Source organism: Astyanax mexicanus, chromosome 9 (assembly GCF_023375975.1).
Source record: "Astyanax mexicanus isolate ESR-SI-001 chromosome 9, AstMex3_surface, whole genome shotgun sequence".
Classification (NCBI taxonomy): Eukaryota; Metazoa; Chordata; class Actinopteri; order Characiformes; family Acestrorhamphidae; genus Astyanax; species Astyanax mexicanus.
Window position 1 is genome coordinate 30,946,596 of NC_064416.1, and position 19,591 is coordinate 30,966,186.

At 37.6% G+C, this 19,591-nt stretch overlaps 1 protein-coding gene across 3 annotated transcripts in view; it reads right to left on the bottom strand.

Moving 5' to 3' along the window:
- Nucleotides 1-6,184: 6,184 nt before the first annotated feature.
- Nucleotides 6,185-19,591, bottom strand: part of LOC103025495 (rho GTPase-activating protein 42) — a 165,044-nt gene continuing 151,637 nt past the window's right edge. For all 3 annotated transcript variants that reach the window (XM_049483736.1, XM_049483734.1, XM_049483735.1), the window contains 2 exons: nucleotides 15,912-15,991; nucleotides 6,185-6,621 (listed from right to left, as the gene is read on the bottom strand). In XM_049483736.1, coding sequence (XP_049339693.1) covers nucleotides 6,533-6,621; nucleotides 15,912-15,991 — 169 coding nt within the window. In that variant the 3' untranslated portion in view covers nucleotides 6,185-6,532. The remainder of the gene's footprint in view (nucleotides 6,622-15,911; nucleotides 15,992-19,591) is intronic.

The following is a 19,591-nucleotide window of genomic DNA, read 5'->3' on the forward strand; positions in this document are numbered from 1 at the left end:
CCTGGGTTTAAAATGTGCGTTTTGTTTAGTTGTAGATGTAAAAGTGATAATGTATCTTTGCTGTCCAATGAAAAACAAGTATCTCCATTTTTTATTTTTAGTTTACTACACAATTTGGAAACAAAAATGTCCCTTAAACTGTGCCAACATTTCTTGATGAATGGACCAATGAAACATATTTATGAAAAATTATGACTTAAAGTTACTTTTATTCAACCCGCAAGAGGCATCATTGTGAAAAAAAAACAAACAAACAAACAAACAAAAAAACATATTTCTCAGCTTTTAATTACATTTGAACAAAAATTGTGAGGCCCAAGATGATTCATACCCTTTGTAAACTGTCCCAGTCTATTTAGTCTAAATCCAAAGTTCCATACCATTCCAAATAGCCCAAGCTGATGCATTTGGAACAACTCAAATACAGCAGCTCTCTGCAGTTGGTTTGTGGAAAGTCATGACTAAGACAAAGAAGCTCACTGAGGACCTGCAGCTGCCCATTGTGGCTGCTCATAAGTCAGGACAGGGCTATAAGGCCATATCTACATGTTTTTTAAGTTCTAGTGGCTACAGTGCAAAGTATTACTAAAAATTACAAGACAAAATCTCACAAGACGTGGCCAGAAGACAAAAGTGACACTTGTGCTGGTCAAGACAAGAATGCATGGCCATCCTAGTGAATCATGGCTCTGCTGATGGCAATATCTGTAGTCAGACAGTCCAACGGACACTGCACACTTCTGGGTTCCATGGACGCCGGCCAAGGAGGACACCACTTTTCCAGAAAAGGCACACAAACTCCAGCTCAGCTTTTTTAAATACTCATCTGAACAAAGAAGAATACTTCTGCTCTTCTGTTTCATGGTGAGACATAAATGGACCTAAGTGGTTCAGTTGGCTCATAGACAATTCTGCCGTGATTTGGGCAGCCGTGGTTTTATGTTTTTTGGATACAATCCAGGTTAGCTCCCGAACATCCCTTTCAGACAGCTTCCTCTTACAGCGTCCACAGTTAATCCTGTTGGATGTGGTTTGTCCTTCTTGGTGGTACGCTGACATTACCCTGAATACTGTGGCTCTTCATTAATCACAAAGACTTGCTGTCTTGGTCACAGATGACAATTTGTCCCCTTTTGAACTCTGGTATGTCACTCATAATGTTGTGTGCATTGCAATATTTTGAGTAAAACTGTGCTCTTACCCTGCTAATTGAACCTTCACACTCTGCTCTTACTGGTGCAATGTGCAATTAATGAAGATTGGCCACCAGGCTGGTGCAATTTAGCCATGAAACCTTCCACACTAAAATGACAGGTGTTTCAGTTTCATTGTCCAACCCCTGTATATGGCTTATATCACCAACGTGTCTTGGTTTAGAAGAGTCAAAGGGTTATGATCTGTCACAAAATGGCTAGGGTGATTTTGTGGGATGTTCCAGAAAACATATCCGCAGCTTAATCCTCCAGAGCCCAAAGTCCCAAATGTTGTGTGGACGGGCCAACCCTAAAACCCATAGAATTCTGGTAAATCATACATGTGGCCTTTGTTTAGCGTAATTTTATGGCCATATCATCAAATGTCCCTATTTGCATATAGTTAATAACATTACTGTAGCATCTCCGGTTATAAACTTACGAAGCACACTTTAAATATCAGACACGTCTTAGCTGATCTGATGTTCTGGAAGTGGTAAATCTAATTCACTTCTGATTTGATCTTTATCCAAGTCATGGGTATTGACAAATATAATGCACCTAAAATGATAAAACACGCACAAAAAAAAAAAAAAAAAAAAATCCTGTCGGTCTTTTTCTATTGAACACGTTCATTCAACTCTGAGTTGTTGTAGAATAAGTGAGTGAACCCTCGGAATTAACAGCTTTACAATTAACTCCCCTTCACATTCATAACCTCAACCAGACACTTCCTGTAGCTGTGAATCAGACCTGCACACTGTTCAGGAGGAATTTTAGAACATTTTTTTCTGACAGAACTGCTATAGCTCTGTCATATACCATGGACATCTCAGGTCTTTCTTCAAATCAATCCATACTATATGAGATCTGGGCTCTAAATTGGCCACTCCAAAACGGGATTTTGTTTTTCTTTAGCCATTCTGTTGTGGACCTGCCTCAGTGCTCTGGGTCATTGTCCTGTTGCAAAACCCAATTTCTACAAAGTTTCAGCTGATTTACAGACACTCTCACATTATCCTGTAGAATTATTTTGATACAGTCAGAAATTGTCTTAATTTGTAGAGTGTTTGCTTTACAGTGGACTGATAATTATTGAGTTTATGTAACTCAATAATTTGTAAGTGTTGATCCTCTGATTTTCTTTTTGGTGCACAATGGTTCACATACATTTGAGGTCATTAACACAAGGGTTCACTTTTTCACTTTTTTTCAGCAGCACTATAATGTTTTTTTATGGTTGGTTTAGGTGCATTATATTTGACAATACCCATGACATGGATAAAGATCAGATCACATTACATTTTATGACAAATATATGCAGAAAACCATGAAATTCCAAAGGATTTACATACTTTCTCTTGCCAGTCTACATATTAAATGCTAAATTCTAAATTCAAATCTTAGCACTGCTTGTTTTTATATAATTACCAACTAATATTTCTTAGTGTGCACAAAAATTCACAGCGCATAAGGGGTTAAATAATACACTTTTATTGGCTTCCCAAGAGCATAAGGAGTTAATCCGAGTGTACAATGACTACGGTCGACGAATGCCATAGACATCTATATAGACATCTGGATCTGACCTTGCCAGAACCAGTCAAGGGGAGGATCGTTCCGGCACCAACACTCAAGGCCATGGCACATTCTAATGCATTAAATGGAAAAGAACACCGAGTTCTTGGCACCTGCATTGACCGTGTCTTTCCCCTAGAACATTGAGTCTACTCCACACAAGGTTTCAATTGTAACGATGACAGATTGAGATTTTATAACGTATTTATTTATTTACTTGTTTATTTATTAACAGTTTGGGAAAATTAAGGTTTACACAGTAACTTACAGTAAAAACAGAGTCAATTTTTTTTTCTCTGAATAGACGTTTATTGGCAGTGTGAGAAATTCACAATTCACAAAAAAATATGTTACACAGCACAATTGAATCAGTGGTGTACCTAATATAAGCTATACAGTGCTGAGCACAGAGTTAAAACAGCAGTCTGTACGTTTTGTGGATTTGGAGCCCTCTCTGGTGAGAACAGATAATTACACAGAGCATGCGAAAGAGTACTTTTAATGTAGGTTAATATAAATAAATTGTTTTGTTCATGTTTTTTTAATTTATGAAATACTGTCGAAAATAATGTAGAGAGCAATTCCATCCAATAAACCTACTGGACCATTTTTTTTTAACATAAATACATTACAGGACGTTGCATGAATGGTAATGTCAGGCTCTGAAATATTCAATACGAATATTTTCTCCCCTCACAACTCAGGAATACTACTGCTTTCAGTTCAAAAGAAAAAAACAAATCTTAGAGACTGCTGCTGTAACCATTGCAACAATAAACCTGTTGTGTTTTTGACAGTGTGAACAATGGCAAAAAAACCCCCCCAAAAAAACCACAAGAGCATCTTATGTAACTACATTAATTACAAGAACACAGATTATATATTTTATATTTAAGAAAAATCACACTGTAAAAAAAATGTTGGTATCACTTCAATGTTTAGCTCATTATAATGCTTCTGAACTGCCCTTATGTAAGCCTTATGAATCTTAATTAAGCCTTGTGAAGCCATATGAAGCTTTATAAAGCCTTATGAATCTGTATTAAGACTTATTAAACCTTTTTAAGCCTTATGAAGCCAGTGACTTCTACATATTATATGCCTTGGTGATTGGCACATTTTTATTTGTGCATTCCACATTATAATCTTGGTAACACTTTCTATGAATGTCATCTTTATTAGACTCTATAACTACATTCATAATATATTATAATGCATTCATAATGCATTATAAACATGGCTATAAATATTTATAAAAATGCATAACCCACTATAGCCATGTTTATTAAGCATTATGAGTTGTGATCATAATACATTCTAAGCTATGCTTATGATATACATGTTAAAATAGTGTATATCTATCGTTAAAAATCTAGTCCCACAATGAAAGTCTGTCACTTTACTTAGAGCGCACAAAGACCTGTTATAATACATTATAATTGACTATAACTAATATTATATTCAAGACAAGAATAGTAAATGGGTAGTTAAAAATATATTTATAGGATTATTAAGGGTGTGTTTATAAGTTGGAAGCTTTTTAAGTCATGATACAGTCTGCAAGCTGGGACTGAGTTTCTTGGTATTGATGTATAACATGTTATAAACACAGCTATTAATGCATTATAATCACAGTTCATGATGCATAATAAACATGGCTATCATGAACTATAGAGTTTTATAAATATGTATAGCCATGTTTATAATGCCTTATGAATGCATTATAATGTGTTATGAATATGTTTATAGAGTCTTATAGAGATGACATTCATAGAAAGTGTTACCATAATCTTTTATTGATATAAAGTTGCACAACGAGTCAGACAGTCTATGACATCCAATCTAACAGGTTTAGACTCCACAGATTCCACATTCACCCAATGAATTAACGCATCATACACCCCTGACTGTATCATTATTAGTATATTATTTTTGAAAAAAGAACAATTGTTTTAATTGTTATTATTCAGCCAGAGAGCTAATTAATGATTTAATATAGAGATCCTGATTTAAAAAATCTAAAGTGGCTCAGGGTTCAGGGCTAAATGCAAATACAAGCATTGGTGCAGCACAGAACATGCTTTATATATGCCTTCTTTGTACTTTAATACAACTCAGTGTAGTTTAAAATAATTTTTCAATGTTTCAGAGAAAGTATTATCATCAAACACATTGAAGCAAACTGAATTTTGCATTCAGAGATTGATCTGCATTCTAAAAAAATGGATATATGAAAGTTTCCAGATTAATTGCATGTTGAGCAAGACCTGCGTTTGCAACTCTTTGCAAAAGTAGTAAGGTAGAGACAGCTAATTAAACATCTGGGGAACACCATAGCAACCAGCTGGCAACACCATAGCAACCTGATACTGATACTTTAGGTAAGTTGTTAAGGTATCCTGTGTTTCCTTCAGGAAATGCACTTTTCTAGTTAAACATCTGTGACTGGCTTAATAAGAGCTTTATAAGAACATTATTATCAACCTCAACACTCAAGTCTAACCAAAATCTTAAAAAAAAAAATAGAATTGAAATGTGACGTACCAAAAATTGCTTTCACAGTGCAGTGAGATTCTAACACTATCATACTGGATTCATTTAAAAACATTACTGATATACATTAGACAGTTATAACCTCAGCTCTTCATTACAACTGATGTTACACTACTGACAGAAATAGATTTATAAAACTGCAGATTATAACAATGACTTATTTAAATCTTTTGCACTTTATGAGGAAGATTTCACCTGAGGTGGAAAAGGCACAGAGTATTAAATGTAAATAAAGATATAAATCTCTATATATACTAAAAAAGACATTTATCCTGATGCTTCGGTAACAATCATCAGGTTAATGCACAGCAGTTCAGTGGTTTTACACAGTAATTAATATATATATATATATATATATATATATATATATATATATATATATATATATATATATATATATATATATATAAATATACAGCTCTGAAAAAAAAATAAGAGACCCCTTTAGTTTCTGAATCAGTTTCTCTGTATATGTTTGAGTAAAATAAACTTGTTGTTTCTTTCTATAAACTACGAACAACATTTATTTGCATAAAATGAAAATTGGCTAAAACAGCAAAAAAGATGCAGAGCTTTCAGAGCTCAAATAATGCAAAGAAAACAAGTTCATATTCATAACGTTTTAAGAGTTCAGACACCAATATTTGGTGGAATAACCCTGTTTTTTAATCACTGTTATCATGCATCTTGGCATGCTCTCCTCCACCAGTCTTACACACTGCTTTTGGATAAGTTTATGCCACTCCTGATGTAAAAATTCAAGCAGCTCAGATTGGTTTGATGGCTTGTGATCTTCCTCTTGATTATATTCCAGAGGTTTTATTTGGTAAAATCAAAGAAACTCATCATTTTTAAGTGATTTCTTTTTTTTTTTCAGAGCTGTATATATATATATGGCACTACAGATAACAGCAGATAACAGCTTGTTTCAAGGCTTTGGACTGCAGAATTAGAGCTGGCTTCTTAATTGAGACTGCATACATTTTACATATAACATAATACTGTACATACTGCATATTACATATCACTCATGACTGCTCTTGTAATCATTATGACCATTCCATGACCAATTTTTCTATTTTATTTTTTATGTGTTGCTGATGGACCACTACCATGCTCCTAAACCACCGTGTGACTATTTTTTAACATGCTGCATCTACTTTAACATGGATACCATGAAATGCGTGGCAGCGTCTTCGGGGGCGGGGTCAGAGGTAGGCGACGTAATTTTCCGGCACCAGTCCCGTCCTACCCTCGTACGTGGCCTGGAGCCAGCCCGGCTCCACAGAAGGATACACTGCAGAACAAACAGATCCAGGGTTAATGTGATAGAGGACAGAGGAAAAACACACAGCTGCATGAAAATACATGTAGATTTAATTACAGTGTTTAATATCCATATAACAGACCGTTTTTGGTTTTGGATGATTGTTTTTAAATCACTGTATTACAATACATTAACCAGCATTTCCTCTAAATGAACACATTAATACATATATATCGGAATAATAGCCTTCACTTTAAGGAACTTCTTCTACTTTTTTACAGTTTTCTTTGATGTGGGTGTGGTGGTTTTTACCATGTCTGCAGTGCTTCCAGGTTCAACTGAATAATTTTTGGAACATTTTTTTATGATATTTTCTATGATAAGTTTCTGTTAAATTGAAATTAGTAATGTTCCTGAATTGGGAGAGGACTTTTTGCTTTTTTTTATCATACTTAATTTTTTCAAACAAACTTTATTATCAACCGAATATCACCTGAGTAAATATAAAAATCAGTTTTAAATTACAATTTCATTTACTAGGGGGAAAAAGCCTATCCAAACTTAGCTGTCCATTTGAAAATGTATACTCTGAGTTTTACTAGTCACAATCAGGCCACATCTCAAAAAGCAACACATTAAAATCAACAGATGAGAAAACAAAGTTATTGACATGTATCAGTCTGGAAAAAGTTACAAAGTTATTTTTTACAGCTTTGAGACTCCAGTGGAACACAGTGTGAGCTATAATTCACAAATAGAGAAAACATGGAACCATGGTGAACGTCCCCAGGAGTGACCAAAATTACTCCAAAAGGGCATGGACAACTCATCCAAGAGGTCACAAAAGAACCCAGAACAACATTTAAAGAACTGCAGGTCTTACTTGCCTCAGTTAAGGTCAGTGTCCATGATTCAATGATAAGAAAGAGACTTGTTGAAAATTATATATATGTCAATGTTTTAAGGCAAACAAATCTCTGCTGACCAAAAATAACATAAAGGCCCATCTCACAATCTTGAGGATCCCCAGAAAAATATTCTGTGGACTGACAAAACAAATGTGGAACTTTTTGAAAGGTGTGTGTCCTGATACATCTCTCATAAGAGCAACACATCATTTTTTGAGAAAAAAACAAAACAAAACAAAACAAACAAAACAAAACAAAACAAAACAAACAAAACAAAACAAAAAAAACAACAACAACAAAAAAACCCATCATACTGAACGTAAAACATGGTGGTGGTAGTGTGATAGTCTGAGCTGCTTTGCTTTTTCAGGGCCTGGATAACTTTCTGTAATAGATGGAACCATGAATTCTGCTCTCTACCAGAAAATCCTGAAAGAGAATATCCATCCATCAGTTCATGACTTGAAGCTCAAGCATACTTGGGCTCTGCAGCAGTACAATGATCCAAAGCACACCAGCAAGTCCACTTTGAAAGGTGCGAACTAAAAGAGAAGCATCTGAATGTCAGAGAAGATCTGGCAAATTGTTATTGGCTGCAACCCACACACAAAAAAGATTTAAAAAATATATTGACAGACTTCTCAACAGTATAAGATTTATCACCAAGAAGCACTGTTACCAATCTACCAAACACATATTTCCTTACTTTTTGTGCTACATTTACTTTCTTTGTAGTCTGAAGTCTTATAAACATGACGAATACTCAAAATAATTAAAAAAATAAATGTTTTAGTTTTGAGGGCCAAAAAGCACAGTATTATAATAATATCCCACAGGTACATATGAAATAACTTTATGAATATTGCTGCATCTTCACATGTTTACCAATCATTTTAGAAAGTATAGCATGTTGTTTGGGCAGTTATTTTATTGGAAACTCAAAAAAGAGGCAGCCCAGCCCTTAGCTTAGAAATAAAATACATAAAAAATACATTTCTGTCAATAATTTACAGTTTTATTCCTGATTTTACACAGTTTTACACTGATATGCCAAAAGTCAGGAACAGGAACTATTGTTATTGCATTTATGTCCCATAACTTTTGCCATGTCCCACGGAAGCTAATGCACATTGCACTGACCTGTGGGATAAGTGGGCGGGGCCTCCTGTATTGAATATGAATGTTGAATCTAGTCTGCCAGAGCTGCTTGTCTGTTCACACGAACAATTCTAACCGAACACCACCGGCCACCATTATTACCACCCACTGCACTGCACTGTCCACTGTGGGTGGTAATATTTGCCTTCTATGATGTATTTCCTTTCCTGTGACATGCAACACTGTGTGCTTTTTCAGAAATGGAACATCCATCTCATCCATCTGCACTATCTATCAGACCTCACTCCAAATCCCATAATTCACCTGGCCTTGGCATAAGAACACTGGCCAGTATTTACCAATCGCTGAAGTTAACACTTCATGTTCAATTACATACTGCTGTCTCATGACTTTTGGCATGTCAGTGTGTATTAGAGATTGTGAGAGTGTATAACATTCACTGCATATCATGCATTCCGATTCAGACAGTACGTTAGTGTGTGTGATTGTCTGTGCGGAGGTGTGAGGCTTCCTGTTCCTGTCTCTGTTCCTGTAACTTCCTGTACTCTGGCTGTGGTCAGAGTCCTGCAGTATAAATAAGTCATGCAGATCTCTGGAGATATTTATCAGAGAATAGCAGGTCACACTGACCTGAAGATCTTCTCTATGACCTCATGACACTTACAGGATGGCTTGTGGAAGCAATAATAATACAACTGCACTATATTTCTTATTCATGTTAATATTACACTATGTAAAATAAACAGAGCATCATACACAGCAGTGCTGCTGTAGTTTTTAAACACTGTGTTCACTCAATGTCCACTCTAGGTTGCTGTCCACAGGACACTGCCCACAAGATGCTGTCTACAGGACGTTATCCATAGGACAGTGTCCACAGGTTACTGTCCACAGGTTACTGTCCAAAGGACGCTGTCCATAGGTTACTGTCCACAGGTTACTGTCCGCAGGACACTACCCACAGGTTACTGTCAGTTCAGAAGACTATGGTGGTCTATCCTATAGGGTCCTGATCATTAAAGAACAGTTTAAAATGAGGATATTAATAAAGTATGCAGTGAAAAGGTACAAGACTACAGTCTGTAATCATCTATCTACCATTCCTCTCCCTCTCTTTCTCATATACTGTAAAATACAGTATATTTTAAAGTTCTCCTTCTGCTAAAATGTACTTTTTCTTGTTCTTTGTGAAATACTATAGGTCTTTCTCAGTTGTATATGCATGTTGCATATGAAACTGTTTCTCAGCCTCCTATGTCTGCAGCAGCTAGTAAAAGAAATCCTCAGAAATACGAATTGATCAGGATAGGCTCTAAAGTCTATGTCAACCAGTTAGTTAATGGCCTTGCCCACCTTGGCTCGGGACCGGCCAGAGGCAGCACTGAATGTGGGCTGGAGCAGAGCTGACACTGCCTCCTTAGCTAAGTAGAAGCTTACAGTTTCTGTTTACTCTGTTTACAGCTTTTGTTTACAGCAGCTAGTTAGCGTTAGCTATTTTGTGTAAGTAACAAAAATTTTAAATCGGATCTCCGGTTGATTCTGCATTTTACGGAGAACTTAAATATACACTAGGGAAGCACGGTTTGACAAGGCAGCACAACTCGACAGAACACCGTTCAAAGCATGTGCCGTTCGCATCAAATTTTATGATATAGAGCGGACTTTGGGGCTTTGACATGGTGAAACACCGAATCACCAAGTCTAAGGTAAGAGTTTAGTAGCGTTAGTTTAGCTGAAAGAAACAATAGTAATGCTGTGAGGAGAAGGGGGGGGGGGTAATCTGTGGGTAGAACGGCATTGTGGGGGGCAGCCCATGCACGCCCCAAAACATTGAAACGTTTCTTCTCAGCCTTGCGATGCTGAGAGTCTGACGTTAAGTGAAGTTTAAGGGTTAACTTAACCTAGCACTCAGTGCTATATCTTTACAACTCAGGCTGTATCTCTGAAAACATTTTGTCCTTTGAGTTTTAGAGCTGCAAATTTGAACTGTGGGGGAAGGCAGGTATGCGTTATTTGCTACAGTGCTGTTAGCCAATCAGAGGTGATATGTTTGCATGAATATGATATGAATATTAATGAGCAAGAGCCAAAACCTGCCTTTCTTCAGAGACCTCTAATTCAGTGAACTAAAGCAGGGCTAAATAGAAACACCTGAGCACCTTTTTTTTTTACAAAAAAAAAAAAAGCGTCTCACATGATATTTATTCATTCTAGAGACCACAACGAGACATTTTAAAATGAATAAAATAATGATGAAATGAGATTTTTAAGAGAGTTTTTCCATTTTTCTGTTAGGGACAAAAATAAATGAGGATGGGGTTCGGAGGAATAAAGTTACGTCTGATTTTAAGGTTTCTATCATTGCATACTTTTCCTGATTACACTACTTATTCTGATCCTCAGATGAGAATGAGCTCTGGCTCTAAACTCATAATCTACGCAAGGCTGGCCATGTGAGACGAGAACGTCATCATCCTGAAGAACTCTAGAGAGGGTCTGAGGACACAAGAGACCGACGCCAGATAAAAGAGGCTCTCGGGTCGCTGTGTTCCAAAAATTTATTTCACAACAAATTCCCCCCAGAGCTGAGCCTCACTGCCTCCACACTGGCTTCACTTTAGTGACCTGTAATACTGTAAAAAACTTGTGTTTTCTAACTGCAGGACAGAAGGGGAAATTCAATTTTTCAATCCCTATCATTACAACTCAGCTGCTAGCTCACTCAGTTCCCCAAGCTACAGGACGGCAGTTTAAATCCACCTTCAGGTGAGTTACTACATTATAAAAAGTGACTTGAGTAGAAGTTGAATTGTTCTTTAAGCTTATTTTAGTACTTAAGTTCAGTGGCTTGCAAAAATATTTATACCCCTTGAACTTTTCTATATTTTTGTCACATTGCAACCACAAACATAAATATATTTAATTGGAATTTAATGTAAAAGACCAACACAAAGTAGTATACAATTGTGGAGTGGAAAAAAAAAACTATGAATAATTCATTTTTTTTGTGGAACCACCCAATTACAGCTGCAAGTCTTTTAGGGTATGTCTCCACCAGCTTTGCACATCTAGTGACTGAATTATTTGCCCATTCTTCTTTGCAAAACAGCTGAAGCTTAGCCAGATTAGATGGAGAGTGTTTGTGAACAGCAGTTTTCAGATCTTGCCACAAACTCTCAATTGGATCCAGGTCTGGACTTTGACTGGGCCATTGTAACACATGAATATGTTTTGTTTTAAACCATTCCACTGTAGCTCTGGCTTTATGTTTAGGGTCATTGTCCTGCTGGAAGGTAAACCTCCTTCCCATTCTCCACCACCATGTTTCACAGTGGGGATGGTGTGTTCAGAGTGATCTGGAGTGTTAATTCTCCGCCACACATAGCGTTAAAAAGTTAAATTTTGGTCTCATCTGACCCAAGCACCTTGTTCCACATGTTAGCTGTGTCCCCAAATGGGATTTTTTATCCATCCCTCACACGGACTCTTCGCTCTGATGCTGTCCGGCAGAAGATACAGAAGCATCCGAGCCTACACTACTAGACTCTGCAACAGCTTTATGCACCAGGCAGTCAGACTCCTCAACACAGAGGAGACAAGAGGGGGCTGAACCCACCCCATCCACCACACACCCAACACACTTACACAAAACTGAACTGAACCCACACACACAAACATCCACTCAGCACCCAAAAACTATAAACTCTCTACCTCAGTAACTGCTGTGATTATATATGTTCTTTATATATTGTATTTATTGTTATTTAGTGTTATAGTTTTATGTTGCACTGTCATCACTCTTGCACTTTATGCTGTCTATTGTTTGTTGTTCTATGTTGCACCATGCTTCCGGAGGAACGTAATTTCACTACACTGTGTACCTGTACTCAGTTGTACTGACAATAAAAGCCTCTTGACTTGACTTGACTCTTATGATTTTCTTTTAAAAGTGTCTTTCTTCTTGCCACTGTTCTATAAAGACCACATTTGTGCAGTGCACGACTTATAGTTGTCCTGTGGACAGATTCCCCCACTTGAGCTGTGGATCTCTGCATTTCGTCCAGAGTGACCATGGGCCTCTTGGCTGCATCTCTGATTAGTACTCTCCTTGTTCGGCCTGTAAGTTTAGGTGGAAGGCCTTGTCTTGGTAGGTTTAGAGTTGTTCCAGACTCTTTCCATTTCTGTGCTCCGTGAGATGTTTAAAGCTTTGGAATTTTTTTTTAAAGCCTAAGTCTGCTTAAAACTTCTCCACAACCTTATTCCTGACCTGTCTGGTCTGTTCTTTGAACTTCATGATGCTGCTTACTCCATCAATATTCTCTCAACCAGCCATCATAGGACAGCTGTATTTGTACTGAGATTAGATTACACACAGGTGTACTCTTTTTAGTCATTAGAAGTCATCATGAACCTTGTAAAAATGTTTTTGAATCATGCACATTTTTTTTCCACCTCCCAATTGTATACCACTTTGTGTTGGTCTTTCCCATTAAATTCCAATGAAATATATTTGTGTTTGTTTTTGTAATGCAACAAAATATGGAAAAGTTAAAAGTTTATGAATACGTTTGCAAGTCACTGTACAGAAACAGCATTTTAGTACTTAAGTACAGTTGTAAAGTAGTTCCACTTTGTTACTATATATCTAAACACTATTTCTACAAGCAAAGACAAGTTTTAAAGAACTTTATCAGCTGATTTGAGACCTTGACCTTTACACAGCACTGCACACAGTCCTCCTCCATGGCTCTGAAGATAAACAGCCTCACTCGGGTTAAGTAAAGCTGGTGAAGCAGGATTAGGGGTCTCGTGGGTTTGAGTCAGATCAGAGAGCAGGGTGGTGCGCTCTGCTGAAGGAGGAGACGGGGAGATGAGATGGAGCTTTCCACCCCTGGGTTATGGTGACCTGAGAGAATGCCTTGGTGCCCAGCCAAGTTCTTTCAGAGTGGAAAACACAACAGCTATAAAATACCCAAGACTGAGAAGGAGGAGGAGGAGGAGGATGAGGAATTATACAATAATGTGCTTTTAGACTATTTCCCATGTGAAACAGCAGGTGGCCACATGCCAAAATTCGATTTTATTGCATTGACATGAACATGTTTTTAAATGTAAAATAAATTATTATTTTTTTCTGATCATGTGTTTATATGTTTATGATCACAACCCGTGTGAAAGCACACAGTCAGATGCACTTCTGATTCTCTGGATGCTTTATTATTATCCTCCTTTTAGCCTGTTCTTCAATGGTCAAAACCCCACAGGAGAGAAAACCACCACAGAGCAGCTGCGTCATCCATTCATTCTCAGCACTGCAGTGACTGCACTGACTGGCATGGTGGTGGTGGTGGAGTATGAGATGAGATCAGGGATCAGATACAGCAGTGCTGCTGGAGTTTTTAAACACCTTAGTGTGACTGCTGCACTAAGAATAATCCATCAATAAGAGATATTCAGCCCACAGCAACAGATTTAGCAACAGACTTTACTACATCTACAAGGTGAAGCGGCTACAGTAGGTAGGACTGTGTTTGAACACAGTGTTTAAAAACTCCAGCAGCACTGCTGATGTATCTAATCCAGTCGTACCATCCATCACAACACACGCTAAGGCCCAATCCCATTAAAACCCTTGGCTCTACCACTTACCCCTACCCCTTCTTTTCGAGTTTGACCTTTCCTCCTGGAACAAAGTTACAAGAGGAAGGGGTAAAATCGTCCACCCTAAGAATTGGGACAACGGACAACCCTTCAGACGCCTGATATGTCATCAGGAACGGTAAAGTTCAATAACCTAGCTGCTGTTGGTTAACTAGTTAACTTGGGGGTTTATTGTATGTACAGTATGTTGTCTTTAGAAAGGGGAGATAGAAAATAAGAAAATAATTATTATGGTACATTCCTTAATTCCTCTGTGATGGGGGCTAAAATCAGCTTTAATTAGCTTTTATTTTGTTTTATTTAATTTTTCCGTTACTCCCTAAATGCTGCAGCCCCTGCTGCCTGTTACACCGTTTAAGGTGGAACTGGAAAGTTAGCTAGCTAGCTACAGTATCTACTAAGACACACTACTAGCGATCTTTTTTCAGTGGATCTGATAAGATGGACCATGAGTGAGTGTCGAAACAATAAGTTGTTCATAATCTTGTGATATGACTGTGTAAATATGATTTTTTTAAACTGCAAACAGCAGACTGTACTGAGAGTTTCTGAACACAGTGCAGTTCCCCTGCGGACTGTCTGACATTTGCTGAAGTGGGCAGACAATGATGTATTTATTTTTGATTTCGTGAGCAATGATATGTACCACAGTTCCTGAGGAGGAGGTAGTGGAGGAATATGACATTACTGTGAAATTTAATGAAAGAGTTTGAGGTCATTCATGCCAAATCACTCAGGGCACATTTGGTGATTTGGTCAGGGATTTCTATTTATACTGACCTGTGTCAAAGTGTCTTCTCTTTTTTCTTCTTACAATTTCTTTACCCATTTTACCTGCTTCAGCACATCAAATTCAAGTCGTAGATGAAGACAATGAATTTTTTTTTTTACTTCGTCAGTCAGTGATGTTAAACTACAAAAAAAATGATTATATAATAATGTTTTTACCCAGTTTTATGTCACATGCTATAATTATTTGATGATTACCTAAATAGCTATTTAAAAATGTTCATTTTTTTCTTGGACCTGGACAGCATATCTGGTGAGACCTGGAACTATTTTGATGACATAAGCAGCACTAAGTCTATCCTTTTGTTCAAATGCAGAGACAGACGATCACTTTTGGAAGGTAGTCTGTATGCTATTGTTTGAGAGACAAAATAAGGGTCTTCAGTAAGGGTCTCATTCTCATCAGAGGAGAAGAAAACCTTTCCTTAGACGTTATTTCAGTTGAGAGAGAGACACGTTGAGATCACATTGAGAACTGCTTTAGAAGCTGCTGTTTTAACATTTTATATTTCTGCATTACACTATGCTGTGTGAAATATCAATATGTTTGTAGGAACAATATTTTCCTTCACAGAATGAGAAATATCAAGATCTCGTGAAAAATGATGTCTTCTGTGGTTCTTGCACTAATACAGTTATAATTGTGTTCTTTTAGGGCTCTAAAGTTTTTTTTGAAGATTAGAAAATTGCATGTCATAGTGACATCATTCAATGTCAAAATACAAATACAAATGTGCGTAGTATTTTGACTTTTTTAATATGTTTTATACAGCTAAAACAGCTGAATTGACCCCAAACATAATAGGAGGGTTAAGCCTAGTGATGTAGTGGCGGTTATCTTACCGTTTGTGAGGTGCGCCCCCTGGGGGAAGCTCAGTTCATTGCTGTGCTCGGCTTCGCAGGAGTACATCGCCTTGGCGTCTCTGTGGAGACAAAACACAGACAGACGAGCTCTGTTTATAATTATTCAACTATAAAAGCACAGAGTGCTCTTTAAGATCATTGAGATTATTATCAGAACAACACTGATCTAATGGGCCTTTGATCTTGACCATTAAAATATAGCTCTAGTGCTTCACATAAACACAAGTAGCTGCAATACTAGTTACGTGTTTTATTTTTTTATTTCACACACACACCAAAAATCAATAGTAATACATAATTAGTACCATAAAACATACATTTAAAAGAGATATGTAAGTAAAAATGCTTAAACACTAAAACACAAGGTGGTAAAAAGAGCATGCCAACACACTTATTTATGTCCATTATGTCCAAATAAATTCAGCTACTTTAAGTTGAGACACAAATGTGCAAATGCACACATGCTGCTTGTCTAGCCCCTGTAGAGTGAGGAAGTATTGATAATTGATTAGGACACTTTGGAGCAGATAAACCAATATCGTAAACCTATAGGCACCATAACTAATGCCAGGTATGGGTTGGAGGGGTAAAAAAACCTAGTGCTGAGATAGATCGATTGATCTCTGTCCAATTCTTTTTTGATGAATTAGGAATTGTCCAAAAAAAATTCTTATCGTGATAATCCAACATGCGAACCTCACTAATGCTCTGGTCACTGAATGCAATTAAATACCTTACAACAATGCTGCTTCAAGACAGTTACTCCAACAAAAAGCAGCTCTTTAAATACCATTGATTCGAACAAAAAACAAACTATGTTTAGATGAGCAGATGTCCAAATACTTTTGTCCATACATTTATATGTACACTGTGTTTTATAAAGCATAAACATACAGTGCCCTCCATTATTATTGGCACCCCTGGTTAAGATGTGTTCTTTAGCTTCTCATAAATTGAGTTTTGTTCAAAATAATATAGGACCACGATGGGAAAAAAAGTAAAATACAACCTTTAACTCAAGTAAATTTTAAGGGGGAAATAAAATCCCTGACTAAGAAATAATTATTGTTCATAAAATCACCTGTTCCACAATTATTGGCACCCCTAACAATTCTTAGGAAATAAATGTAATAAAAGTATTTCTGTCACTTCTACAGTAGTTTACAAAGTTGATCAGAGTATGTAGGAACATTTAATTAGTAATTCACAACTTCCTGTTTCCCTGGGGTATAAATATGACGTGACACAGAGGCCATTTATCTTCAACATGGGAAAGACAAAGGAACATACCATTCAAGTGAGGCAGATGTGTGTTGACCTTCACAAGTCAGGCAATGGCTACAAGAAAATCGCTACTCGCCTACACCTGTCCATATCTACTGTCAGAGGAATTATTAAGAAATTTAAAACAACTGGAACAGTGGTAAACAAGCCTGGACGAGGACGCAAGTTTATTTTGCCACCACGCACAGTGAGGAGGATGATAAGAGAAATAAAAAGTTCTCCAAAGCTCACTGTTACAGAATTGCAACAAATGGTAGCTTCTTGGGGTCACAAAGTCTCCAAAACAACCATCAGGCGCTATCTACATGCCAACAAGCTGTTTGGGAGGCATGCACGGAAGAAACCATTTCTCACTCACAATCATAAACGCAAACGTTTGGAGTTTGCTAAGCGGTACTGGGACTTCAACTGGGACCGTGTGCTTTGGTCAGATGAAACAAAGATAGAGCTTTTTGGCAACAAATGCTCTAAGTGGGTCTGGCGTAACACAAGAGCTGAGTATGCAGAAAAGCACCTCATGCCCACTGTGAAATACGGCGGGAGATCAGTGATGCTGTGGGCCTGTTTCTCTTCTAAAGGCCCTGGGAACCTTGTTAGGGTGCATGGCATCATGAATGCTCTAAAATACCAGGACATTTTAAAACAAAATCTGGTGGCTTCTGCCCGAAAGCTGAAGATGGGTCGTCACTGGGTCTTTCAGCAAGATAATGACCCTAAACATGTGGCCAAATCTACACAGAAATGGTTCACCGCACACAGAATCAAGCTCCTCCCATGGCCATCTCAGTCCCCAGACCTCAACCCCATTGAAAACCTGTGGGGTGAGCTGAAGAGGAGAGTGCAGAGGAGAGGACCCAGGTCGTTGGATGATTTAGAGAGAATGTGCAAAGAGGAATGGTCAAAGATCCCTCTTTCTGTATTCTCCCATCTTGTGAAACATTACAGGAGAAGATTAGGTGCTGTTTTGTTGGCAAAAGGGGGTTGTACAAAGTATTAACATCAGGGGTGCTAATAATTGTGGCACACATGATTTGATGTTAAATAATTATTTCTTAATGTGGGATTTTTTTCCTACTGAATAAATTCACTTGAGTTAAAGGTTGTATTTTACTCTTTTTTTCCATCGTGGTCCTATATTATTTTGAACAAAACTCAATTTATGAGAAGCTAAAGAACACATCTTAACCAGGGGTGCCAATAATTATGGAGGGCACTGTATTTGTCTGTTTTTTTCCCCATTTTTCTCCCCAATTTAGCTAGGCTTCTGATGCAGCATTGCTGAGTAGCATAACAGCGCATGTTTGGAGGAAAATGCAGCGACTCGTTTCCGATAAATCAGCTCACAGACGCCTTGTGCTGATTGACAATCACCCTCCCAGAGAGAGCAAGGCCAATTGTGCGATCTTAGGGTTCCAGCAGCTTATGGCAAGCTGCATGACTGGGATTCGAACCAGCAATCTCCCGATCATAGTGGCAGCGCTTTAGACCACTGGACCACCCAAATGATTAAATATCCAGTCAGTTTAAGACAGCTGTGATACGAAAAAAATATACCACTTGGTTTGGGGCCAATTAAAGTCCAGTTCTGACAAGCCTTATCTGGATCAAAAAGAGACATTTACAGTATTTAAAGTTAAATGTTACCTCAGGGGGTGTTTTGGGAATGCCTACACCTGTATAAATTTTAAGGTGTTATCTTGTAAGTGTGATTTATTTAGCACTGCCCTGTGTTTTTCAAGGAATATATTCTAGAAAGAATGATAACCCACTGTGGACAGTGCAGTGGGTGGAAATGACTGTTACCTGAAATGTTGAAAAGACTGATGTAATACTTTGTAATACTTGGAAAATTACTGTGAGCAGACATTACATAGACACCAAACTGTGGTGTATTCAATTATCAATATGTTTATTAGCCACATAATTTGTACTGTGGATACATTATTAGCCTGCTTTTGCTCTTAAAACAGCTTCAGGACATTCTGACATGGATTCCACAAAATTATGGAAACATTTCTCTGAGATTCTGATTGATGTTCACAACATTTCCACAGATTTTTCAGGAGCCTCCCATTTTAACACATTCCTGTGGTCCTCTGCTGGATTCAGATCCAGTGACTGGCAGGAAATGCCACTGGAGAGATACACAGAACTGCTTGGCATGAATGGCCCAAAGTGTCTCAATGAAGGAAAACTCTACCAGCCTGGGCTTCTGATAAACCAAATACTGACTGTTTTCAGCAGAAATTCAGATTTACTGGACCATGCTACATATCTTCAGTGTTTAGCTGTTCAGTGTTGATGGCATCTGTCTCCACTGCAGCCTCAGCTTTCTGTTCTTGGCTGAAAGTAGTGGGACTCCACATGGTATGTCT